The sequence below is a fragment of the Ursus americanus genome, chromosome 3 (genome assembly GCF_024610735.1).
Source record: "Ursus americanus isolate L20-20 chromosome 3, mUrsAme1.1.p, whole genome shotgun sequence".
NCBI lineage: Eukaryota > Metazoa > Chordata > Mammalia > Carnivora > Ursidae > Ursus > Ursus americanus.
The window spans coordinates 27,194,552-27,221,944 of record NC_142129.1 but is presented as its reverse complement, the minus strand read 5'-3'; the positions used below and the strand labels follow the sequence as shown (position 1 = coordinate 27,221,944).

At 35.8% G+C, this 27,393-nt stretch overlaps 1 protein-coding gene across 2 annotated transcripts in view; it reads right to left on the bottom strand.

Moving 5' to 3' along the window:
* IQUB (IQ motif and ubiquitin domain containing) overlaps positions 1-27,393 on the bottom strand; it is a 192,587-nt gene that overhangs the window by 135,330 nt on the left and 29,864 nt on the right. Inside the window, exons 9-13 of one of the 2 annotated variants that reach the window (XM_045792740.2) lie at positions 20,334-20,504; positions 16,657-16,833; positions 12,225-12,473; positions 11,324-11,509; positions 443-7,569 (exon numbers count right to left, since the gene is read on the bottom strand). In XM_045792740.2, the coding sequence (XP_045648696.1) occupies positions 7,387-7,569; positions 11,324-11,509; positions 12,225-12,473; positions 16,657-16,833; positions 20,334-20,504 (966 nt within the window). In that variant the 3' untranslated portion in view covers positions 443-7,386. Of the gene's footprint in view, positions 1-442; positions 7,570-11,323; positions 11,510-12,224; positions 12,474-16,656; positions 16,834-20,333; positions 20,505-27,393 lie in introns of those variants that run through there. The other variant, XM_087860852.1, reaches the window with a different exon arrangement.

Here is a 27,393-nt window from a genome sequence, read left to right as displayed (position 1 = left end):
TCTAAGTCTCTTTCCAGTTGATTAACCTTTTAGGCACTGCCCATGGATCTCTGTGGATCTATACCACCAGCTATGTCCCACTGCACAAAAAGTGGATAACAAGATGGCACCACTTGAAATTCTTCCCTTGTGGAGAACTGTTTGTCCATGTCTTCCATGGCCTTCCAAAGTGGAGCTGTAATACAGTGGAAGAATATGTGCAGACCTTTCCCTAAACCAGACCATCTTTGACACTATGGTGTACAGATCCTCTGTAAACCAGTTCTTTTATTTTATTTAAGTGACCACAGGGGACTCTCCATGAGTCATAGTTGTTTGTTGAGGGGTAGGTGGGAAAGCAGTAGGAGCATATGCTATGGGAGTCTGAAGTATCTCCTTCATGTGCTTTACTTGTAACTTCCAAACCTGCAACGGCATTCTTGGATACACAATTTCCACTTTACAATGGAATGATGCTGTGTACATTTGACTTTATGACTGGGTGAATCTGATAACACACAGTTTATTATGCTCATTTTTAAGTAATATAGTCACTTAGTGAATCATCTAGTGATAAGTTCCTCATAAGAGAAAGAATAGAAGACAAGACACATAAAAAGAAGGAGGCCACGTGTGACCATAAGGGAAGAGATTGGAATAATACAGTCAAAGAAGCCAAGAAATTCCTGGGGCCACCAGAAGCTGGAAGAGGCAAGAAAAGATTCTCTCACATAGCATCCAGAGGGAGTGGGGCACTGCCAACACCTTGATTTCAGACTTCTGCCTCCAGAACTGTGAGAAAATAAATCCTTGTTGTTTTAAGCCACCTAATTTGCTGTAATTTATTATAGGAGCTCTAGGAAATGAATATAGCTGTCCATTTCATTCCCATGGATCTGATTATCATTTAATCATTGTTATAAATCACTGCAAGGTCAAATCACTCAGCTCCTAGGGCTTTTTATTATAACTCTCTTTTTCTCTGATGATTAAACTTCACTAGTTGGCTTTTAGCATTGGGAATCACATTGTTCCCATCAAATCAGTTTAGTATGTCCACTGTCATCTCCAGCCTATAGAGAACAGCTACCACAGAGCTTTTCAAAGATTCTGGTAATCCACTCATGATAGTATTTCTTAATGCCTTGGTGAAGATCCTCTTGTGGAGTACTGACACCTCTAAGAGGTGTCTGAGAAAGTCACACATAGATCCACCTTAACAACCCTTTTCCTGAGTAATGTTTTCCAGGGCAGTTCTTGCATTTTGAGCTCATTCATATATGCCACTTTTGAGTCCAGGCTTTAGTTTACACATCCAGCAATTCACAGGGCCTCAAACCAACACATTAAATCCTGAATTCTAGGCAAGCACATGAATTTGGCTTGATACAATCTTTTGTTTTGTCCTTTTTGGTCTAATAGTCTTAGAATAAACTCTTATACATGCTTCCCTGACTCTTGATAAAAACTGACATAATCCTACAACTCTTTCAGTATATAGGCTAACTCGTACCAAACCATACCTTGTTTGTTCTTCCTCACCACTATCCTTACCTTAGCATGAGATCTAGCTGGGGTGCACACTTAATAGACAGTACAACTCTATAAGCCTTATACTGGGCTCTAGACTTAATCCTCAGCCACATCTGCCATGTAAACACAGGAGATAAGTAATTTTCTGTAGAGTTGTCATAAAGGCTTTCTAAATTTCTCTCTGGGCCTTGTGTTGGACCTTCAAGGCTTTCAATTTAACCTTTTCCTTATGAACCCTTTCTGGTGTAAGAAATACCATCCTATGGCACAATCTTTGTCATCAAAGTGACTAATTGGCTCAGCCATTTGATCTCGCTATGCTTATCCTCCACATGCACCCCATTCTATGCCACTGCTTGTGATATTTTGAGTAATCATGATGCTACCACATGCTGCATATCGCCAGTGTCCTATTTCCCCCTGGCAAGGAGGTTATCCATATGTTCTTCAAATATGTGAGCAGCCCAAGCCTAGATTCCATTTTAAAGTCTGTTTGCTGGGATCATTCCTAGTACCAATTACTGTTTTTGACAGGGTCCAGCAGGCACAGTCAAACTGGTTAATTTGAGAAGTACTTAGAAAAGGGTTGTTTATAAAGGAGAGGGCACTGTTTAAGGAAATCAAAATGAAAAACTAAAGCACCTTAGAGCTAGCTACAAAAGAAAGCAACTCACCCATAATCTGAAGGAATAAAGGGAAGGAATGAATCTCAGAATTCAGAGAGAGCTAAAGAGTAGAAGGGCTGACCATAAAACCAGAGATATGGTCTTAGGCACATAAATGGAGTCACTGACAATAACAGATCAAAAAGATAGAAGCCAGGGGAATAAATACCCAAACTCTGTCTGTCTTTCAGACCTCAAATGTCCTGTTGATGCTTCCCATTGACCAAATTCAACTGGAGGACATCACATACTCACTGATGCAGTGCAGAAAGAGCAGCCTCTCAGGGCACAAAGCAGAAAGGAGAAGGGCGGAAGGGACATCTGAAGAAGCAAATGAAGAATATCCAGCAAAAGCCATGTTATTTTATCTTTTAATGTGTTTTTAAACTTTATTTGCTAATATTTTGTTTAGGATTTTTGCATCTATATTCATTGTGAAATTGGCCTATCACTTTCTTTCTTGTACTAGCCTTGTCAAATTTTGATATCAAGGATGTGTTGGCCTCATGAGTTGCGGAGTATTCACTCTTTTTCTATTCCTTAGAAGAAGAATATCTATAGAATTAGAATTCTTTGTTCTTTCAATGTTCAGTTGTGACACAAGACAATTTTACTTGCATTACACTTTGGGCAAAGCATGTTACATAATCCCACCTCATTTCAAGAGGGTGGAGAATTGCAATCAGTCACCCAGTGCTCCTGGAAAGAGAAAAGAAACAACATTTTCTACCTCTTGACTCACTTCTCTTTTTTTCATTTTTAAGGTTATCTGGGTCAAGAACTGCAGAGGGTCTGAGACGCTACCCAATTACAAGCTAACAAATTTGCCTGCCAGAATTTCATAGATGACAGGGGAAGACATGAGACTCCAGGGTCAGAGATGAAGCACAATTTATTGTTCACAGAAATAGCAGTAGCCAGAATATCAGCATTTTGCCCTAATTCCCCCAGGGAGATACAAAGTCCGGATGACACATGCACACACAGTGAGTTCCTGTGCAGGGTAGAAATCCTGGGCTTAGAAATTCTGAATCTTTTATAAGTGAACAGTAAACACTATCCCTATCTTCCAAGACTGCTTGCTATACAAACATCCTTCAAAATAAGTCTGAAGAAAAGTTACTATCTCTACTCAAAAAACATGCAGAAGTGCAAGAAGCCTATGGAGAATGGTTTTTCAAGTGACTTTTTTAAAATGTACTTTTGTATCTAACAGAGATTGATCATTTACATTGTGAATAATAATTTATCAAATAAAGCAACTCCCTTTGCTCTATTTTTCTTCTGTTTCACCCTTGAAATTAATATTGCCAACATTTTTTGTTGTCTGCTTACATACAACTATTACAATTTTACTAAACATCATTACTTTTAACCTTTATGATGTCATTTCACTAGGGGTATATATCTGGTACACAGCATTTAGTTTACTCTTTTAATACAATATGATAACAGCTATACTAGAGAACTTTAATCTATCTGAACTTATGCACTGTGATATTTTTAACCCGGTTTTTCTTATATGTACTTCTTCCAGCTAACCTTAGAAAACCAAAACCAAAACCCCTTATTTCACAATAGTTCTTAAGTATGCTGATGTTCCCTTTTTCTCTCTAGAAATGTTTATAATTCCACCCTCATCCTGCTAGCAGTTGCCTTTTAAATTTTAAACTAAATATTTGAATATCTACTTTCCTAGCTATCTATTGACCCTTCTCCCATTAAAAAGACCTGGAACACTTTCATACCTCTGAACACTCCTGTAGGAGACATTTTATTGGAATAGTCAGGGTATTATTTTTGTAGATTGATTTTTTTTTTTTTTGCAGTATAGATTTTCATTTGAGGAATCACTTTTGTTCATTACATTGTTTCATAATCATGCAAATGATCATTTAGAAAGGATCTTGAGGTTGTAGTGCTCACTGCCATTTCTCATTTATGATACCATGCCCATCCCTTACTCCCAGTTTTAAGGTTGGCTGGAGTACAGAATGGGTACACAGAGATTCGTGATATGCTTTCTGCTTAACAGTGTCTTTCTACCGTCTTCACAAATATTTGCCCCAAAGCAAAATTCTTAGGTTACTTTTTTTTACCCTCAAAATTCAAAATCCTTCAATAGAAATGTTCCTCCCTGCTGGCATTTAGTGTTGGAGACGAGAAATCTATGATGTTGCTATTGATTTTATTTTCTTGTGGCTAACTTTTCCCCTCTAACTTGAATGCTTATAGAATTTGTCCAATATTCCTGAAATTCAGAAATACCATGAGCTTCTGTCTCTGTGTCTCTATATTAATTTTCCCAGTACTTGGCAGATTCTTTACACACCTAAAGTTATATGTCTTTTTAGCTTAGGAAAATCGGCTTTAAATCTCTCTTTGCTAATTGTTTCTCCTTTTCTATTCCATTCTAGGCTCATGTTATCTCTAGTGTAGATACAGCAAGATTATTAAACTTATTATTTTTGCTCATCTACTTAATTACTTTGTCCTTTCCCTCTAAATTCTAGAGAACTATCTTGAGCTAATCCATCAAATCTCTATTTTAGATTCATCTTTAAAGTATCAAATCTGCTGTTCATTGCCATCTATGTGTTGTTTTTGGTAATTTAGCAATTGTTTATCCTGTGTAATAGTGATTTTTCCCAGTATCATTATTTTGCCCAAAGGATGCAAAGTGCTATCAAATATCCTTAACATGAATCAAGAGATTTGATAAATGAATATTTATTCTCATTCCTCAGAAGGGTCCCTTTCTGATTTTTGAATCTCTATCTCTATCTATCTAGCGACTATTCTTCATCAGCTTGTTTTTATTTATTTGCAGATATAAAATTTTGTCCTATTTTATTATTTAGCCATCTATATAATACAGTCCTCATTAAGGAGAAAGAAGGAAACGCCTTCTATAGTTTCATTTGTTAGTGGGCCAAGGGAAGTATCGTCATCAGGTCATAAACTAGAGGAATGCAGATACTATGAAGGCAGGAGAACCAACTGCTAAATGAGCTGTTGCTTTCCAGTATGCTAAAGTTAGGATTTTAGTGGGTGGCAACCTGACTTTTCCCCCACTGATGGCTCTCTAACCAGATACCTCTTCTAGTCTCTTCTGCTTTGGATTTTCAGGTAGCTGTCTAAAATTGAAAACTATAGTTCCAGAAGAATTGAAAAGCGTTTAGCAGAATATTGGGGAAAGTCTGTGTGCTGTTGAACTGTTTTTTCCCCCTTAGTGGGTATTCTGCCAGCCCTGTAGGTACTGCCCCTTTCCCTATATGAATTCACTCGCTCTAGCTGATCTCTCCCTCTCGGCTGTATTCCACAGATCTTCATACTAGGAGCAAATGCTATCTAGTCAGTAGCTTCATCCCTAGGGTAAATAGTGGAATTCCCAAAGACCCTTATTTGCCTCTATCTGAATATTTCTCCCTTGATGCTTGCCTCCCCAGCCCTTCCTTCTCTAAGATGGGACATTCTCATACACTGTCTTGTGAAAATCTGGTCATTTACACCACTGTAAACCTACTGTTGTCTGAGTTAAATTATTACCTGTTTATTATCAATCAGAATGGTCCCCAATCTAATCCCATCTATAATTTTTACCATTTAGAAATTTCCCGGAATGTCTGAATTGTCCACAGAAACCTGAAAATAACATCATTTATAGCACTTCCCTCCTTGATGTTTATTTCCTTAAAAACAATCACCATGCGCCATGCTTTTGCTAAATAAAAAAAAAATTTTTTTTAGATGTCCTAGAAAATATGTTGCTGAAATATTGGCAAATATTTATGTAGAACAAATAATAATATTTAGATTGAATTCCCTGAGCACTAAACTGAAGAGAACAGCTCATTAACTACTGATTGGAATTAGGAGAAAAATTCTCCCCTCACCCCATTCTCTTTCTCTCTCTCTCTCAAATTATGTTGTGTGTGTGTGTGTGTGTGTGTGTGTGTGTGTGTGTGAAATACTGCTATTTGAGTTATAGAGCTTCACTTTAAATTCTCTTTCTAGCAAGATATCTTCTATGTAGCCATCCAGATCCACTATCCCCATTACCTACTCCACTCTTTGCCCTGAAACTGCATGAATTATGCCAACAGAATTCTATTTCTCCTGGTTTCCTTCTGGGTTCTACAAATGGGAAACACAAGCAGAAGACTGGAGGAAGGGAGAAGCGTGAAATCAGAGTACTTATTTCTCCAGTTTATGAGACCACCTAGGGTTGACTATCCCATAACAATTGGTTTCTGATCCTCTCAGTTATCATCTTTACACTGAGCATTCTCAGACCTCTCCCTCTGCACGTTCATTTAAGACTAGGGGTCAAGACAGCTTATCTCATATTGGCCCTGAGTTCCTGCACTATTCCTTTAGTTTTCCTAAATACTGCCCACACTTTATAAGTCCCTTTGTAAATATACCCTCCTTGAACTTTCCTATTTTGAGTGTGCCATCAATTTCCTATTAAGACTGATACACACACCCTGTTCATCACTGTAGGTCTCTGACATGCACGTGGTCAAGGTTATTCCTTTGGCTTATTGGGGATGGAGCTGTTACAGTTTACTTAACAAAGTTTATCCTTCCTCCAGAATGTCATCATTGCCCCACAGGGAGTCTTCCTCCCATGGGAAAAAAGATAGTTCTACTGTTTACCTTGTTTTCAAGAATGGAATGCATTTGTTTGTTTGTTTATAAATAATTCCAGTTGTTTTACTGGGATTTTAGGATGGATCGAAGGTAAAAGTAGAAAATAAAAAGTGAAGATTCAAATTGCTGTATTAAAACATAGCATCTTTTATCCTACCTGTAAAGATTTTTAAGATATATTGACTATTCTACAACTACATTTAACCTAAAATAAATTACTTGAGTTGAAAGTTAACCCTAGCATTTGTTTGTTGGTTTTATAAGTGCGCTTGAAATTTTTAAAAATTTTAATGTGAAAATATGAAAAATAAAAATGTTCTCTTTATCTTAAAATATTAATTTCAGGAACAAAACTGTATTTCGATTTTCACTAAACATCTAATAATAAAGCATTTCTAGGGATGTTTTGTCTTCATACAACTTATGATACTATGAGAAACAAAAACAATTAAAATCAATAAAAAGATAAAATTCTATTTCCGTACTGGGTAGCCTCTGTATTCCTCTATTAGCAGTGGACAGAAATGCTGATCATCAAATACTCCTGGATCTTCTAGGGACTAGGCCTCTGGGACACTATAATCTTAGGAGCTGTTTCTGAATGATATTTCTTTCTGATCTCATCTATTTCACCATCATCAAGTATAAATGAAGCCAGCACTGGAATTTGAGAAAAATAGTTCTTAGCCAGGATATGTTTGTGTTTGATCTTGTGAATAAACAAGGGTTCATATCCCTGAAAAGAAAAGAAAATCAAATTCTGTTAAATGTCACAGATACATTTTGCCAAGCAAAAAAATAAAAACACTTTCATATCTCAGTGCCTTTGCTTATCTGTTCTCTCGGCCCAGAGAACATTGCTTCCTACTTTGCCTATCATCTTTCAGGGCTCACCTCCGATGACGCTCTAAACTTGAGGCCTCTCCTGACTCTCCCCCTGACCTCTGAGCCCAAACTAATCCCTCCTTCTTCCTTACTTGCAAGTACTATTATGTATTTTAGTTGTATTATTTAGTTCATTCTTCCTTCAATCGCACTATCTGCTTGAGGATCTCTCCAGTATAAGGAATACTCCTTGAAGGTTCAAACTAGGTTTTTTTCATGTAAGGGTCTCTCAACACCACCAAAAATCAGTATTTTTGAATGAATGATCTTGTCACCTTGGTTCTCTCTTTAAATCTACTTCAACACTGATACAATTACTGACTTTTGACTGAGTTATTTTTTTCTAAAATTGGCACTTATCTCTCGTCTCCAGTGTCCAAAACAAAGATCGCAATGGTATTCTGACAGTATAAACCTCTCTTTGCTCTCCTTTTTACCACCTTAGATTCCCACCTCATGAGTCCATTTTCTATCTTCTAAATAGAAAAAAAACCTTTCTGCCTCTATCAAGCCTCTGTACCTTTCTACTTTTATTCTTAATTAACGTTTAGGCTTCTTCTCTCTCCACAGCTAGAATAGTACTTTGAACTTTTTTTGTTATGTAGCACTGCCACTGTGTAAGACTATCTGTTTTCTAATGAGAGTGGCAGTCTCACTCTCTCTTCCACTGGTATTTAGAGGCCTGATTTTGTATTTTGTGATATCCTCAGCTTTCCCAGCCTTTATTCTAGCTAGGGGTGGGCATGTGAGAAGTTTCAGGCCATTATACATACATATATATATATATATATATATATATATATATATATATATATATACACACACACACACACACACACACACACATATATAAACATACATGGATATATATAACAGAAGCCATTGGATAAAGCGTACAAGAAAGCTTTTTAAGAGAATGCAGGAGATGATGTAGCTATTTTATCCCTAAGAGTCCACAAGCATGAGAATGAAAGTCAAATGTTAAATACAGCTGAAGAAAAAGTTAGAGGGCCTGGGTTTCTGAGAACATTGTGGAGCCACCATCCAGACCCCAGACTGCCAACCTCTGGACTTCTTGCTTGATGGAAACTAACTTCACATTTGATTAAGTGATTATCAATTGCTTAGTCTGTTATTTGCAACCAAACTTGAATACAACTGAAACAATGAAGAACTGCATCCTTTACACATCCTTGTTTTTCTCCAAGCACATAGCACAGTATGTGGCACATTCAAAAGAAAATTCTGGTTGAATTAATAAGTACCATCTATTTCCTTTATTAATCTTAATCGACCCTTCTTTTCAACCAAATCACAAATACAACTTGTACCTCCTCCTAAAATTTGTTTTCTAAAAGTAAGACATCCTTCACTAAAGATCCTTCCATCGTGTCAAAACAAAGGTAAAGAAAGCCTGGAGAAGAGGAGCCAGAGCATACAGTACTCCGGCAGAGAGTACCTGGTAGAAGTCTACTGGGCGTATTTTTAAGTCTCCTCTCTACAGACACATATACCAGGGCAAAGTACTCATCCTTTGCACTAATCTGTGTTCTACCACTTCTTAGTCCCTACTTCATTAAGAAAACCAATACATTCCTGTTATGCAACATTAAATTACATATGTATAGAACTTTATAGGTTTTCAAAGCAACTTTATAGAACAAAAGAGTGAGCATTACAAGTAAGAAAAGCATATTATGGTACGTACAAGCAAAGGAACAATAAGCAACTTCTAAAGATATCGAATATATATCATCCCCTTTTTATCCCCTTTTTACAGATGAGAAAACTAGGACACTGAAACATCAGCAATTTGCTCAACTTCTCCCAGCTCCTAAGTGATAGAGCCAGAATTCAACCAGGGCTGCTCTGATCCTCTCCACTGATGGCATGCTTTTAGCTAACCTTCTTAAAAATTTATGACACAGAGAAGGCAGGTCTCTATGTCCTATAGATTATTAGTGACAGAAATGGGGAAATGCTGGGTCAGGTCTCCTGACTTTAAATTCACTATTGTTCCTACTTTGACCAACGTGCACACCACAGGAAACTGTTCTGCCTCACTTACAGTTCAGAGAACAGAAGTCTTTCTCCAGGCTTTTCCTATAACTTGTGTCATGATTTCAGGGAGCCAAAATTATTTTAAATTTTGAGCACTTTTTTACTTACTGAGAAAGCAAATATCTCTGTGCATTAAGGAATTTTAGAAATGTTTTAACTTGTGGCAAGACATAAACTATTCTTTAACAAGGCTGACTATTAATACTTAACAGATTACACTAGGCCAGAACCATAAAAAGGCAATTTTTTTTTTGTCTGGTTGAGAACCTTAGCCTATATGAACCTATAGAAATTCAGTAAGATCGGCATCCTGAAATTAGAAATGCGTGTGAATACAACATTTAATTTGGTACTGTAGTAATTTGATTAAATACACAAAGGGAGTGTGTGGATTAATTGAAGCAGTAGAATATCAGCTTTGGGAATGAACTTCAATCCCACTATGGGTCCTAGATGAAATAATATTATAGTGTTGGCTATGCCTCCAGTGATTAAATACTTATGAAGCAGTTTAGTTCTAAATATAATATTTAACACAGTTTTAGTTTCATGCTGCTCTTTCTTTCAATCTCTAGAGTGAAATTTTTCTTAACCTGGCTTCTGCTGGAAAACTATTAAAAAAAAAGCTGAAAATTTAACTAGTTTCTCCTCTTCATACTTTCTCTCTCCCCAGTAACAACACAAGCAGGGCACAGCACCATTCAAAATGACTATTAAATCTGGTCATTTCTTTATTTTCTCTTAACTGACATTTTGCATGAAATTAATAGTATAGAAATTTAATCAATAGAAGACAGAGAATCAGTATCAGCGGTTGGGATCCTAAGTGTGCATAGTGTAACTGAAGCTCTCTGATGAACTCAATTCTGCTCATCAAAATGTTTTACAGATTGCATCTTGTAAGTTACTAAAATTAAATGGTATTGAATTTTTACAGTGCTTACCCCACTCCTGGTCAGTTGGGAGAAAAGGAAAAATGGAGCCTCAGAACCATACCCCATCAGTATGACTGCCAATTAGAGCACAAGATTATGAACAAAATGTGAGAGTTTAGTGTGCTTTTTAGGCAGACTCATGATGGCTAATCAAAGAAGGGCAGATTCTCGGTTATATAATATCTATCTGGTATTTCATTTATTCATTCAACAAATATTTACTAAACCCCTAGTCTGTGACAGGCACTGGTGTAGCTTATTAGAGCTATAGACATGAATAAGCTAAATAAAATCCCCGCTCTCATGTAATTTACCGTGAAATGACACACTTGAACTTGCTATTATTAGCAGAGAGGGGTATCAAGTTTAGATACTTGTAAGATGTTCAGAGCTCTTATCTTGTCCTTTTCTGTGCCTTAGCTTCCTTTTAATTTTAATCTCAGCCATACATACCATCCACACATTTTGTTACTGTTGTTCATCGTCTGTTTCTTAATCCAATGGAAGTATGTAAATTATGCATGGCAAATGTAGTAAAAGGCAGTCAAGTTATCCTCTAATATTTTCAATGATTAAATTAATTCCTCAGATAAAGTTCCACTTTCTTACCTCTTCAATACTTGTTAGCTTGAGATGAGCAACGCCTTCATCTTTGGTCAGAAGAATGCAGTTCCAGGGGGACCATTCCAAGGACTTATCCCACCTGACCATGACCAGATCATTGAGATCCTTCCAGGCACTGAGCACTGACTGGGATGCCCAGATGTTCTCTACCAGGTACTGAATATCTTGGAGCTGCATGTCAAAACAAGTGTGAAAAATAATGTTTTCTTCTAAACATAACATTTCTTCAAGATTATTCTATTACTTGAGGAAATAATCATATTGAGTGTATTTTTAAAAGAGAAACATTATTCATGACGTTTTCAGTGCTTCTTATAGCTTCTCATTTTTCACCAAATCTCTGCTCACTCTGCCCAAGCTACATTATCAGTTTCACAGTCATGACTGTATCTTTAACCCAGAGAAAGCTGCATATATTTCTTCCAGTATGTTAATTTTACCTTACACATATATGGTATTCAGTGCTTTTCGAAATATATTTGCCACTATCCTTATCCTTACCTAACCCTTGTCCTCACAGTTATTGTAAGTCATTTTATTTCCACTTTACAAATGAAGAAATTGACATTTCATAAAGATTAAGCAATTTGCTTAGTGTTATTAAAAAGACTTCGCTGTTTTAATGAAAAAAGAAGGAAAATGGGGGAAATGAAGTAACTGTTTAAAAACTTTTTTAAAATCTAAACCATAGTAGCTAAAACTCTTGAAATGGTTTTTTATCACGAGGTCTGCATAGACTTAGAATTGCCAGAGGGGCAAGCTTCACAAAGTATAAGCATACACAAAAGAACCATTATTTTAAAATGTTTTTACGGGAAGGCAGGAATCTTTTCTGTAAATCAGTGAACAAATTTCATCCACGATTGGCAACCCTTCCTGATCATACCTGCATTAGGAAAGCAATTTTGGAATCATCTTCATAATCAGCTTCTGAATAGTAGAGCCGTTGAAGTAAACATTTGTACTTCAAAAATGATTCTCGTTGTCGAGTCTCATTGTCAAGGTTAATACAGTGACGACACCGGTATATGCGGTGTGAGGTGGATGAGACGGCAAACTCTGTGGAAGGCAAATAGAGCTGGCAACCATGGCAAAAGTAAATCTTCTTATAAAACTTCAATGGGTCTTGAGGGACCTAAATAGTAAAAAACAAAAACAAAAAGAAAGGAAGGAAGTTATAAAAGTCAGGCCAAATACTAACCAACAGAAGCACTGTGGGCTAACTTATCTTAGAATGAGATAAAAAGTTAGTTAATTTTTAAAGTCCTATTTTCTCTTAACTTCCTATTCTACACAAAATTTAAATTTCAAGTAATATTCATTTATCCTGCCAAAGTGTTAAGAAATCTCTATTATTTTTAAAAAGAATTTAGATTTTTGGTGTCACACTACACTCATCTTACAGGCTAGATTCATGTGTAAATAAAAGCTCACTAAACAAAGTGTTTTTCTCTTTTCATTAATCTTAACACTAAATTTGGGGTGGCGCAATGATCGATATTCAAAACCTGAAACTCTGCATCATGTAGTGGTTCTATTTTTAATTTTTTGAGGAAATTCCATACTGTTTTCTGTAATGGCTGTACCAATTTAAATTTCAGAGAACAGAACACGAGGGTTCCTTTTCCTCCCTGTCCTTGTCAACACTTGTTATTTCTTGTCTTTTTGATACTAGCCATTCTGACAGGTATAAGAGGATATCTCATTGCCATTCTGATTTGCATTCCCCCCATGATTAGTGATGTGGAGCACTTTTTCGTGTACATGTTGGCCATTTGTATGTCTTCTTTGAGAAAATGTCTATTGAGGTCTTTGCCCATTTTTAATTGGGTTAAAATTATTTTGCTATTGAGTTGTATAAGTTCCTTTTTTTTGGATATTAACTCATCAGATATATGGTTTGCAAATATTTTTTCCCATTCTGTAGACTGCCTTTCATTTTGTTGATTGTTTCCTCTCTGTGCAGGTTTTCCGTTTGATACAATCCCATTTGTCTATTTTTCCTTCTGTCACCTTTGCTTTAGAAATCATGACCAAAAAATTATTCCTAAGGTCAATGTCAACAAGATTTTCCTTATATTTCCTTTTAATAGCATTATAGTTTCAGGTCTTCTATTTAAATCTTTAACCTATTTTGAGTTGCTTTTGTATGTGGTGTAAGATAAAGGTTGATTTTTTTGCATGAGGCTATCCAGTTTTTTCAATATCATTTAGTAAACAAATGATCCTTAGAAATCCTTTTGTGGGTTTGTTTCTGGGCTTTCTGTTTTGTGGCATTGATCTAAGTGTCTGTTTTGTGCTAGTACCATACTGTGTGAACTACACAGCTTTGGAATATAGTTTGAAATCAGGAAGCATGACGCCTCCAGCTTTGTTCTTCTTTCTCGAGATTGCTTTGGCTACACAAGAGGTTTACCACTTTTGTGGTTCCATACACATTTTAGGATTTTTTTTCCATCTCTGTGAAAAATATCATTGGAATTTTGATAGGGATTGCATGGAATCTATAGATCACTTTGGGTAGTATGAACATTTTAACAATATTAATTCTTCCAAAAGGATTTCTTAAGTACAAAATAAACACCAAAAGTATGATCCATTTTAAAAATGAATAAATTCAACTTCATTGAAATAAAAAAAAACATCTGCCATGTTAAAGATACTATTAAGAGAATGAGAAGACAAGCTACAGACTGAGGGAAAATATTTACAAATCATATATCTTACAAAGAACTTACATATAAAATACATAAGGAATTTTCAAAACTTGGTAATGAGAAAATAACTCAATTTTAAGAAGGGGGGTGGTGGCAAAAGATATGTGCAGATACTTCACCAAAAAGTTATATGGATGGCAAAAAAAGATGCATGAAAAGATATCTAATACTATATTCATTAGGAAATCACAGATTGAAACATAACAGGATACTACTACACACTTATTAGAATTCCAAAATTAAAAGAGAGACTGGCAATACCAGCTGCTGACAAGGATGCAGAACAACTAGAACTCTCACACATTACAGATGGGGACGAAACATGGTACAGCCAGTGTGGAAAGAAAGTTTGGCCATCTCTTATAAAGGTAAATATGCATTTATCAGATGACTCAAAAATCCCACTTCCTAGGTATTTAGCCCAAAACAATCATTTTACACAAAAACTCACAATCAAGTGTTTGTAGTGATTTTACTCACAAAAGCCCAAAACTAACAAACAATCCAATGTCTATAACTGTGAACGGCTAAGCAAGCTCTGGTATATGCAGACAACACATGCAGACAACAAAAATATTACTCAGTTATAACAACAAATTAACAATATACTCAAAAACGGGTAAATATCAAATGCAATATGCTAAATGAAGGAAGCCAGTTCTCATAAAGCTACATATAGTAGGATTCCTTTTATATGACACACTGGATTAGGTGTAATCGTAGATAGAAAATGTAGACCCGTGTTCATCAAGGGTCAGGGAGCCGGGCAAGTGCTGATTACAAAGTGGCAGCATGAGGGAACTTGGGGGAAGGAGGCAAAACTATTTTTTATCTTGAGTGTGCTATTGATTATGTGACTGCATTTGTCAAAACAGACCCCCAGACAGTCAATTTTACCAAAGGTAAATTTAAAAACAGAATAAGATGGTATGTTATGTGAATGTGTAGAATATTAAATTCTATTACTGCAAACATAAAAGCTGAGTTAAGTATGTAGAGGACTAGAACGCAGCTTGGGCAAATAAAACACTAATTTGAATATGAAATAATAAAATAGGCAACTTTTCTCTTGGAGTTTTGTTATATATATATATATTTTAAGACTTTATTTTTAAGTAATCTCTACACCCAACGTGGAGCTCAAACTTACAAACCTGAGATCAAAAGTTGCATGTTCTACAGACTGAGCCAGCTGGGCACCCTGACTTTTTGTTATATTCTCTTGCAATACAATTAAGTTTTAAAAATCCATTAAAGGGGCACCTGGGTGGCTCAGTCAGTTGAGCATCTGACTCTTGGTTTCTGCTCAGGTCCTGATCTCAGGGTCGAAAGATGGAGCCCCAAATCAAGCTCTGGGCTCAGTGGGGAGTCTGCTTGGGATTCTCTCTCTCCGTCTCCCTCTACTTCTCTCCCTGCTTGCACATGTTGTCTCTCTCTCTCTCTCTAAAAATAAATAAATAAATCTTTAAGGAATAATAAAAATAAAATAAAAAATAAAAATCCATTAAAAAAGAAAATATAAAAATTAATTTTATTTTTCTAAAAGTTTTGACTAAATATGGAGATTTTATATCAAAAAAGCAAAATAGATGTTTAACCAGTTTTGTAATAAATTATAACCCTAAATATAATCATTAGAATAAACACTAGAATTCTTTAGTAAACCACTCCTTTCTAAACTTTACTAAAACTGCTTTAAATAGTTTTGGACAGTGAGAAGGTAATAAGGTATTTTTCTTTGCTCTAGACAGCAAAATCCTCATAGAAGCCTAAGCATGTTGGAATTGGAAAAGGTAGTTTAATTCAAATACATGTTACATTTGAAGTTCGCTCAGGATATCTACACAGATCTGTTTAGTAATAACTATGACTAAGCAATATTATAAGGGAACACAAACAAGGCACATGTAGAATCTCAGACATGAAAAGTTTAGGGCACCTGGGTGGCTCAGTCATTAAGTGTCTGCCTTCGGCTCAGGTCATGATCCCAGCGTTCTGGGATCGAGCCCCGCATTGGGCCCCTGCTCGGCGGGAAGCCTGCTTCTCCCTCACCCACTCCCCCTGCTTGTGTTCCCTCTCTCGTTGCCTCTCTCTCTGTCAAATAAATAAATAAAATCTTTAAAAAAAAACAGAAAGAAAGAAAGAAAGAAAGAAAGAAAGAAAGAAAGAAAGAAAGAAAGAAAGGGAAAGAAAGTAAGTTTAACTCTCTCTGAGGCCTCATGAAGGAGGGGACCTGTGAATTAAGTGTCAGAAAATGAACAAGAGTTGGCTGAATGAAATAGGGGACAGCATTCCAGGTGGAAGTAATAGTATGTTCAAAAGCATGATAGTGTGAGAGATCAGGATTGCACAGTACAATATTCAGTTTGGTTCAGAGAGTAGGGAGGAATTCAAACTTAAAAATATAGACACAGAAGAAGTTAAAGGACTAAGTTTAATTTATTGACATAAAAAACAATCATTTAAAAGAGATTTCACCAACAAGATGGTCTTCCACATGGACCCCGAGTAAAGCATTAAAACAAAATTTGAATGTACTTCAATTTACTATGGCATATCTCAGAATTCTGAGAAAAAAATACAGGAAAAAAAGTAGAGTACCTTAAGATGTCTTGCAACTTCTGGATTAAACAGAGGTGTTTTGATGTAATGAAAAAAGAGTGTTGCAATTCTTTTTCTGAGTCCTTCAAGATTATGATGTTTGACTCCTCTCATCATAAGGTCCACCTCTCTGTCAATCAATTCTAGAATTTCCTGAGTCAGTTTACATTCATGTTCCTATACAAAACACAAACATATTCACTATAGAATTTTTATTTACTGTTATTTTTATTTTTTTAAAAAGATTTTATTTATTTATTTGGCAGAGAGACAGCCAGCCAGCGAGAGAGGGAACACAAGCAGGGGGAGAGGAAGAAGCAGGCTCCCAGCGGAGCAGGGAGCCCAATGCAGGGCTCAATCCCAGGACCCTGGGATCAGGCCCTGAGCCGAAGGCAGACGCTTAACAACTGAGCCACCCAGGCGACCCCAGTATAGAATTTTAAAGTCACTAAGTTAGTTTTTGAAATTACCACCAAGCTGAAAACTATATTCCAAAAGAAAGAAATTTCAAAAGAAACTGGCAGGAGTATAAACTGGTGCAACTAATTTGGGAAAAAAAACTTGACATTGTCTAGTAGAGTTTCAGATATGCTTAATCTACAATCCACCAATTCCACTCTTTAGAGTGCTTTAGAGAAATGTGCATATAGAATCATTGTTCACAATAGTTTAAAATTAGAAACAACCAAATATTCACAAATAAATTGATGACATAAATAAGGGATGGCCTACTCATAAAAGACATATACTGATGGAATATCAAATGTATGGAAATGAATAAACTACAGCTATATACAATAACAAGCTTAAATCTTACAAATTAATGTTGTTGAGCAAAAGCAGCAAGGCACAAGATAATATAGTATCATTCCATTTAAATAAAATCCAAAAATAAGCAACACTAAACTTGTATATATATAAACTTGTATATATATATAAACTTGTAAAAATTGTATATATATACATACATATATAGGTGGAAAAACTTAAAAAAAATCAAGGAAATGACTACAGCTATATACAATAACAAGCTTAAATCTTACAAATTAATGTTGTTGAGCAAAAGCAGCAAGGCACAAGATAATATAGTATCATTCCATTTAAATAAAATCCAAAAATAAGCAACACTAAACTTGTATATATATAAACTTGTAAAAATTGTATATATATACATACATATATAGGTGGTAAAACTATTTAAAAAAATCAAGGAAATGACTACTGTGAAAGTCAACATTCTAATCCTACACCCTCCTCCCCTTGGGTATTAAGGAGGGCACGTACTGCACGGTGCATTGGGTGTTATACTCAAGTAATGAATCATGGAACTTTACATCAAAAACTAGGGATGTACTGTATGGTAACTAACATAACATAATAACAAATTATTATTAAAAAAAAAAAAGAAAGCCAACATTCTAGGGGATGAGTGGGTGAACTGGGATTACAAAGAGAAAGGGGTACTCGCAATGTTGGCAACGTCCTGCTCCAGGGTCGAGACAGGTTACATGGTTGGTAACTTCATATTTGTTAAACTGTATATATATGTGTATATTTTACACATTTTTTCTGAAAATTTGTATAATTCACAATAATTTTTTAATAAAGTGACAGAAATGAGTGTGGTTGAATAAAAAGTCCCAAGTAAGAGTTAAGTGATTAAGGTAGGATTTATAGGTAGTAAAATAGAAATAAGTTGCTCCAACTGCTCAAGAGAGGATTAAAAGAAACATAGTTTGAATGAAGGAGTCAGAACGTGAAGTCAAGTGTAACTGTAAAATATGTTCTCCTGTACTTTTTATTTTTTTTATTTTTATTTTTTAAAAGATTTTATTTATTTATTTGACAGAGAGAGACAGCCAGCGAGAGAGGGAACACAAGCAGGGGGAGTGGGAGTGGAAGAAGCAGGCTCCCAGCGGATGAACCTGATGTGGGGCTCGATCCCAGGACTCTGGGATCACACCCTAAGCTGAAGGCAGACGCTTAACGACTGAGCCACCCAGGCGCCCCCTGTACTTTTTAATACATACTTGATAAAGCTAACTCAAGAGTCTATATGAGGGGTCCTTGACTCTGAAGGCATATTAGAATGACCTGGGGGAGACTTTTAAAGGTTTTAACATTGCCCTCACACTTGAGGAACTAATTTAACTTCTCTGAAATGGGGCTTAGATATCATCCCTTATTCATTTATTTTCATATTCTCTCTCTTTCAATCTCTTTCTCTGTCTCTGTAAATCTTGCTCTCTCTTTCCAGCTCTCCAGATGATTCTAATGTGTACTCAGGTTTAAGATTCCCTGGTCTCTGTTAGTAATTGTCATCAAAGTAATATGTATTATTCATTGAGGGCTCCCTATATGTAAGCACTGAGATATATAGATTATATTTATTTATATTTTATAAATAGATATATACATACATATATATACACACATATATTTATATCCTCCAAGCAGCTAATTTTACAAATGATGAAACTGATTTTCAGAAATATTAAATAACTTATCTAAGATTATACAGCCATAATGAATAGATACAGAATTTGAGTCATGCTTAAAAAGGCCTTAATCCTCCATTAAAATATTGTTAAATAAATGTACACATAGATATATTAAGTTAAACATATTGTTTAAGATAAACACAATTTATTTTTGTAAGCCTATCCTTTGGTTTGGTTTTCTTTTTATTATTATTATTATTATTGTTATTGTTATTAACCAGCTTACGTTCCTAAATATGTCAGTTAGGAGGATTTCTACTGTATTCCCTACCTGTACTCTCTTTTTCCTAGTCTGACTTTTTTACTGCCCACCATAGATATCATGCTCATTTCTGACTTCTGGACCTACTGCTTCTCCCTTTTTTCCTAACTATCTCTATCTTCCAATGTTAGTCACTACACAAACATGTTTAAAAAGGTAATCCAGGACAAAGGCAGTCAATGCCTAATTGAGTCAATGCTTCTGTTCTCAAGATGAGGAGAAATGGGGGCGCCTGGGTGGCTCAGTAGGTTAAGTGTCTGTCTTCAACTCAGGTCATGATCCCAGCATCCTGGGATGGGGTCCTGCATTGGGGAGTCTGCTTCTCCCTCTCCCTCTGCTGCTTCCCTCCACTCCTGCTCTCTCTCTCTCTCTCAAATAAATTAATTAAATCTTTTAAAAAGAAAAAAAAGATGGGGAGAAACACAAGCGATCTATGGAGACTTACCTCCCAACAAGAACCATTTATTCAACTATTTAAAGTGTCTTAAATCAATAAGTAAAGAGAAAAAAATTAAAATACTCTAATGCTGTTTTAACTGCTAAAAATAAAATTTTCACTGAAAAGTGCCAAAATATATAGACAGTCGCTGCTTTATTGAACTGAGTATTAATCCCATGCCATATATTTGCATCCATTGCACAGAGATGGGTATAGTTATGCTTAGAGTATTTATTGTGCTATATTTACATTTATTATGTATCATAACATATAGTTTGAGAATTTTTAGATAAATATGAATACATAAACCACATCCTCCCCAAATTATACCAAAACAATATAGCTTGTTGACAAAATAAATTCATATGTATAAACATTGATTAATCATCTTTATAATTAATACAAAACAGTTTATTTTAGTATTCATTTTTTTAATTGATAGTGATACTTCAAAACTAAGAGAAAGTTAATGTACCTTCACAGTATGTTTAAGTGTTAGGAGTACATCCAGCCTTTCATCTTGAGAGATGTTTTTCAGCATAATGCATTTATAGATGTTCTGCAGCTCTCTGGCTCTGATGGTGAACGGTGTATCCATCTCAATTATTTTGCCACTAAATGTTCTCCATACCTTTGGAGCTGAACACTTGAAAATAACATTATGTTTATAATTACCAGTTAATTAAAGGTTAAAAATAATTTTGTTACTTCTACTAAAAGCTAACTTAGTATCATGTACTTTATGAATAAAAGTACCACTAAAACTTGAGGAAATTAATTGAAGAATTTGTAGACCATGGGAAAGTAAAACATTTTAGGAAAAAAAAAATAAAAGAGCTATTTAGTCTGTGGAAGTGCAAATATTTCTACAGAATTCAGAATTTGCTACTAGTTTGTACTAATTAATTAGTATGTTGAATGGCTTAATGGGTATATGGAGTAACTCATCACCCTTTGGGAAAAGGCATGCTATTTGGAATGTTTAAAAAAATGATCTGCTTGGTTCAATTATATTGATTTATAGAACTGTATATTGATCATGCTTTGCCAATTGAAGACAACTTCTGTGGAGCAATGGTCACAATTCTCAATGCATTAGACCTACAGATACTACAAAATGGGACTCTGTAAGTTACAGTTTTGTTTCCGATAAACATAACTCTAACAAGTTCACAGTTCCTCACAAAGCAGATGTCCATAGTCAAATGGTTATATTTAGCTATCTTAGCAGGGCTGTGGCCCCTGCCTCCTGATGACGGCTACGATTCTCACTCCCTATTTCCAAATCTGGCTTGGTGCCTCCTAACCTAGGCCACCCCATGAACTGAGAGTTAGAAAAGGCATTCACTTCCCCTGAAGCTCATCTGCAGACTCCTGGACTAAGAATTCAGGAGATGGAGTGTGGAGTGAGACACCAGAGACACCACTAGGATGTTTATGAAGATTAAGTCTCTGTTTGACACTGCTCCTGTTCCCTCCCACCGAGAATTTAAGAAAAGATGCATTCACCTAGAAATGTCACAGTGAAAACTCACTATTTTCTCTTCTTCTTTATGGTATACAGCTGCTCAATTTCTTTCCTGATTTTAATTTATCAGAAACAAGGCTATTTTGATCACGACTTATTAACTGTCCAAATGCTGGATTTTTTATAGGCTGAATGGTAATTGCTTTGGAGACCTGCAGTCCAATTTATGCCATACTTGCAGCCATTTAAATCTTAGATTTGATATAATTTAAAGTTTAAAGAGAAGCCCATTTATGGGAACAAATCATCAGGAATGCAGACTAGCCAAATAGAAAAATAATATAAGGCTATATTGAGAATGACAGGATCATGAGGAATTTTTAGTTGCAGCTTAAATTACTTTTAAATTTTTTTACATTTCATATTAGCTAAATTACATTGAAAACTGAAAAGTACCATCTAAAAACAACTATATTTGATATGTTTTCAAAGTAATGGCAGCATTTTCTGATCAAAGCCAAAATAAGTGCTGTTCAGAGCTAGGAATTTTCATCAGAAACTTTAGATTCTCAGTTCTAGTTTTAATTCAGCAAATGAGAGGTTGCAACCCTATAATTAATTTATATTCTTGAGGCATAAATCTAATATTAAATAATGTACTGCTACTTAGCAGACTGATAGAATTAACTAAAATTTATTAAGGATTATAAAAGGGAAATAGCTCAATAAGAAAATATCTTGTAGGGGTGCCTGGGTGGCTCAGTCAGTTAAGTATCTGCCTTCAGCCCAGGTCGTGATCCTGGGGTTCTTGGATCAAGCCTCTGGAGACCCTCGTCAGCAGGGAGTCTGCTTCTCTCTCTTCCTCTGCCCCTCCACCTGCTCGTGTGTGAGCTCTCTCTCTTTGTGGCTTTCTAACTAAATAAATAAAATCTTAAAAGAAAATATTTTGTCATTTAATTATTGTCACTTAGAAATATATATATATATATATATATATATATATATATATATATATATATATGTTTGTTTTTTTTTAAATAGATACAGCCTTGTTTGGGGTAGGCCTCAGAGTTTTACTAAAGTTTAATGTTTGTTTCAAAGCTTCTTTTAAAAGTTTTAAGGAATAAGCAATCTTGGGCTAAGTTTCATACTGTGATATTTTAAAGTCTAACTAGTATCTTAATCTTTCCATGCAATTTTCTTTAGGGTGGTTCTATTAAATGCAATTTCCTTTCTTCCAGTAATGTGGACAATACCTTTTGCTCTGCAGGTGGTAACTTACTTCATTTGTAAAAATCCAAGTATAATTACCTTCTAATGATATGCCTAGTTCATCTACTAAATTGTATTTTAGCTGATAGACTGATTTAACTCCATCTCCCCTCCAAGTTTTTAGCCCCATCTAATATAGTATGATATGGTAATATCTTGGATTTTTTTTCAAATATATTCAACATCCAAATCTTTCCCACCCTCCAATTTTTAACTCAAACCCTACCTTTTCCATAAAAATTCTTAACTACTATGTTTTGAACTAATGAAATTGCTAGTATCTGAAGCGTTATTGTACTTGTAAACACACACACACACACACACACACACACACGTATGAAGTGTCTCTGTTTCAATCACTCAGGGCAATGAAATTTAAATCCAAATTGTTCTATAGTTATCTTGTTTGTTAATTTTATTTCTCCTGAAAGACTGTCTGAGTAATAAATTTCTCACAGTTCTGTATATCTGATTGGACCTACCATACTCATTCATTCATCCAACAAATATTTGTTGTGTTTACTATATATTATTAGTCAGTGTACTAGGCAGTGTAAATAAAATACTATACTGATTTTAAGAACCCTCAAATCTAACAATATGTAAAGATAAGAACATAAGTAATTAAAATAAAGGGTGATTATGCTTGATGATTGCAAGTAAGTAGGTAACTAACCACAGGTTGCTATGAAGCAATTACTTGGTGAATAGAAAATCATGTCTAAGATGAAACCTGAAGAATAACCAGGAATTAGCCACAGTGATATAATCAAAGAATCCTAGATTTGAAGTTTGAGTTTCCCTAGTTAGCACTAAAAGATATAAAAAAAATTCTGTTTGACAAAGCTGTTTTTATACTTGGATGTATTGCTGCCAACACTGATAAGTTGGTCTTCATTCAAGTCTAAGCTTCTTTGATTTCAGGCTTTAAGGTATATATATATTTTTTTTACTCTGACACAGGAAAATGCGTCAACTTTGCTTATTTCTCTTCCCTATTTCCTTTTTTCTTTGAATGCTTTGCCTGTAATAAGAGATGTACAACAATCATGTTCTTAAATTGCTTCGGAAAAAGGAGCGTAATAAATTCCATTAAGCTGCCAACAATTCAGACAGGGCAGACTCCGGAGGAGAGAAACAGAAGAACAGCAGGAAGACACATTTCAAGGAAGGGAAGGTGGAGAGATAACAAAAACCTTGAGAGCAGCAGGCTTCCACACAAGAGAAGAAATGACTGCACTGTGAGAGGGGGCTTTCTTCCTCCTAAATTAATACTTAGGTCCCCAAGGGCACAAATTAAGAATAACCCTAACCCCCCAAAAGCTACTGCGTTGTGATCAACTTTTCTTTTACACAGCAAAGGGGTTTTGTTCACACACAGAGGACACCCCTGTGAACTATGGTGCTCAGAAAGAAGCAAAAATCGGTTGCATTTTTCTATCCCATTAGCTGTTGGCCACCAGAGTACGGGGGAGAAAAAAAACATTTAAATGAACAGAGCTCACAAGGACTGCAGTTTTTTAGCCCGTGACTGTGAGAAGTGGCATGTGAATCAAAGAAATAAATGGCCTTGACTCTAGGGAAAATATCCTGCAGAAATTCAAACTGTCTCTTTAACACAGTTTGGGTGAAGAAAACCCAAGATACATTAGAAACTGGCTGATGGTTTTTTATTCGAATTTCTTGGCCTGCTTTTTTTCATCTCCGGCAGCTTGTGAGTTATAACATTTGATAACCTGCCGCCGAGGTCAATGTTTGATGTGTTAAAATTACAAATTATTTAACTAATACTTCAAAAAAATCTTTAGATTAAGCCTTTTATGGAGAGTGAAGGCATAGTATGAATCCATAATACCCTGATTAGTTTAATGCCTTGATTGGACTAATTGGAAATAATATCATTCATTACTCAGAGAAATTCTATGTTCAGGATAAGAAGATTAAAAATATAAGTTCAGTAAACCACATAATATTTAGATACAATGAAGTTAAAACCAAACATAAAATTTTATTCTCCAAAGTTATTCCCAAATTACAGGAAAGTAAATATTTTCTTTATATATCTATATGTTATGGTGCTAAATGTGGATCTTAAAGTCTGCATTATGGCTCTGATTGTTAGTTTCGACATTTGAAAAAACTCTGACCTTGTCTAGCTTCAGGGATTAGTTATAAGCTACTTTTTCTTAGTAATCAAAAACAAAACAAAAAACCCAAAAAAACCCCACAAACTGTAGGATAATAAGTTACTTCAAGTTTTATGAAATCAGCGCTGTCTCCTCTTGAATATTGGAGACAATGGTAGATGTGGGGGAGAGGAGAGGTAGACAGGCCTAAAGAGGAATAGATATTGTAGAAGTATTTCCAAGGAAAGACTATAAAATATATCTCTATTGTTTTCTATGATGTTTAGTATGGCATCCTATACAAAAAGGTGATTTAAATGAATTTAAGTAGAATAACAAAGATTTTATAATTTACCATAACAGGTTAAAAGTAGGCCAAAGTCACTGTTAGTCAGTATTTTTAAGGACTAAACTAATTAAGCTATGTAATGCATTAGGATCAGCTTCAAGCGAAGCAGTTCCAACCTATGGATGTGTTTTCCTTGCCCTAAACAAGATTTTGGTCAAAACTGCGATAAAATCCCCTTGTATCAGCTAAAATGCCCATTTCCTCTAAATCTTAGCCCGAGGACCAGTGAGATTAACTGGCTTATCAGCTGAGGTGACCGTGAATTTAAAATCTAATTCTAAAACCTATGACTCACTAAAAGCCTTTCCCCTGATTTCTGCAAGTTCTTGTGGCTAATTTTTCTCTCCTTCCTTCAGTCTTCTGGTCTTGCATCCTTGGGCACTGTCCTGAATCAGTATATGGCCCAATCATTTCTCTCGTTCCCTCTCCTCTTACCAAAAAAATTATCTTGCCCTTAATTTTTAATTTATTTAGTAATATAACTAAAAAGTTACAAGGGCCACATTGTGCCCCATTGCCTTCCAACCGTCTCCTCACTCTACTTTCTCTTCTTCTCTCTAGCAACACTTAAAAAACTTCCATCTTCCTGGTAATTCTTCCTACATTCAAGGATTCTTCAGGGTCTCAGTTTCTACCCTAACAACTTAACGGTTTTTACAAAAAAAACAAAAAGACCAGATCTTTCTTCCTCATGAAAATTTTTGTGAACAAAATTTCTCCATCTCATCTTTTTTTTGGTGAGATTTCAAGACCTTTGTAGAGTGTGACACTTCATGAGAAAGGGCAATGGTCATCAACTGGCTCCAGAGTCAATATTACATGCCGGGACTTTATCCACTTTGAACTCTTTATAATTCAACAAAGGTTTAGGTTCAAAGCTAGACATGAGGTCTGGGGTGGTGGGGCAGCGGGGGGGTATAAAGGCATAAGTAGAATAGACACTCTGTAAGTATTAAAAGAAGAATTTAAAATAGTTTATAGGAAACAAAGCATCAGAGAAAGCTTAAGTAGGAATTCCTGTAGAAGGTCTAGCCTGGAATAAGGAAGAGTAAGTGCCACTCGTCTTCCCTGTCCACTGCACCTCAGAGGCCCCCGGCTCCTTCAAACATTCTGGGTCCCTGTTGCCTGAAGTCCATGCTGTCCTCGTTGGTAAGGTTAATAATAAGACACACAAGGAACAGAGTTCCCAGTAGTGAAGCCGGATTCAAGATAAAGAAACTTGCTAAAGAAATAAGCTTAGTTTGAAATATGACTCTGGAGAAGTATGAATATTATGCTTTAATCTTTCCTAGAATGAAGATGTTCAAGAATTTGAAATGACAGTATCTACATAGCATAATTTCTTGATATTACCTGAAATATGAAATTATACAACCATTATTTCTGTCCCTTAGTTTTCCTCCCTGCCTTCCTCCACAAGCATTTAGTAAAACTCAATGATAAGCACTGTGCTAGGATATGAGGATACAGAGATAATAGACAGCTCTTGCTGAAGAAACTCAGTATCCAGGCATGAGTCAGACATGTAAATTGATATAAAAAAACTGACCACTATATACTAAAACAGAAGTGAAACAGGGTCTCATGAAAGTGTACAGTACAGGCTAGAGTAGGACGATCAGCAGATCCCTTCTGGGAGAAGGGGCATCTGAACTTGTTTTAAAGGGTGCGTAGCTAGCTACTAAGGAAGGAGGGAAAGGATGTTCCATGTAGAGGCGACACTGGATGCAAAAGCATGGAAGGCACGTGGTCTTTCTGAGGACGTGCAAGTAACTGAGCATAGCGGGCGTAGTGTGGCTATAGTGTGCAAGCAGAGATGACCGTGGGACAACAGCAGGACAGGTGAGGTGTGCTGAGGATCAATTATGAAAATCCTTACTTCCTGAGGACAGTGGAGAAGCAGGAGCAGAGCTGTGTTTAGTGAGGTCACTATGGCAGTGGTATGGATGACAGGAGGGTACTGTGAACTAAGGCTGGAGACTGAGAGCCTAATTTGGATACAGAAAGTAATCCAAACGAGAAGGAAATCCACATTCAACTGAATCACTGTCAAGCTCACACGTACAAGACAAGACCTGTCTCATGACAGCCTCCGAGGGGACACAGCGAAGCAAAAGAAAGGAACTGCTCCACAGCATCTCTTCAGAAGCCTCCCATCCTTTCATCTTGCAGCAGGATCACAAGGCATTGCACCAAGATTCAGATTAGCTGTGGCTCAAGTCTTGCCCACCTGGCCTGTTTGGGTACATGCAAGGTCATCAGGGTGCCATGGCAGAGCCATTTCCCTATACACCATAGTAGTGACTTTGAAAAGGAAAGA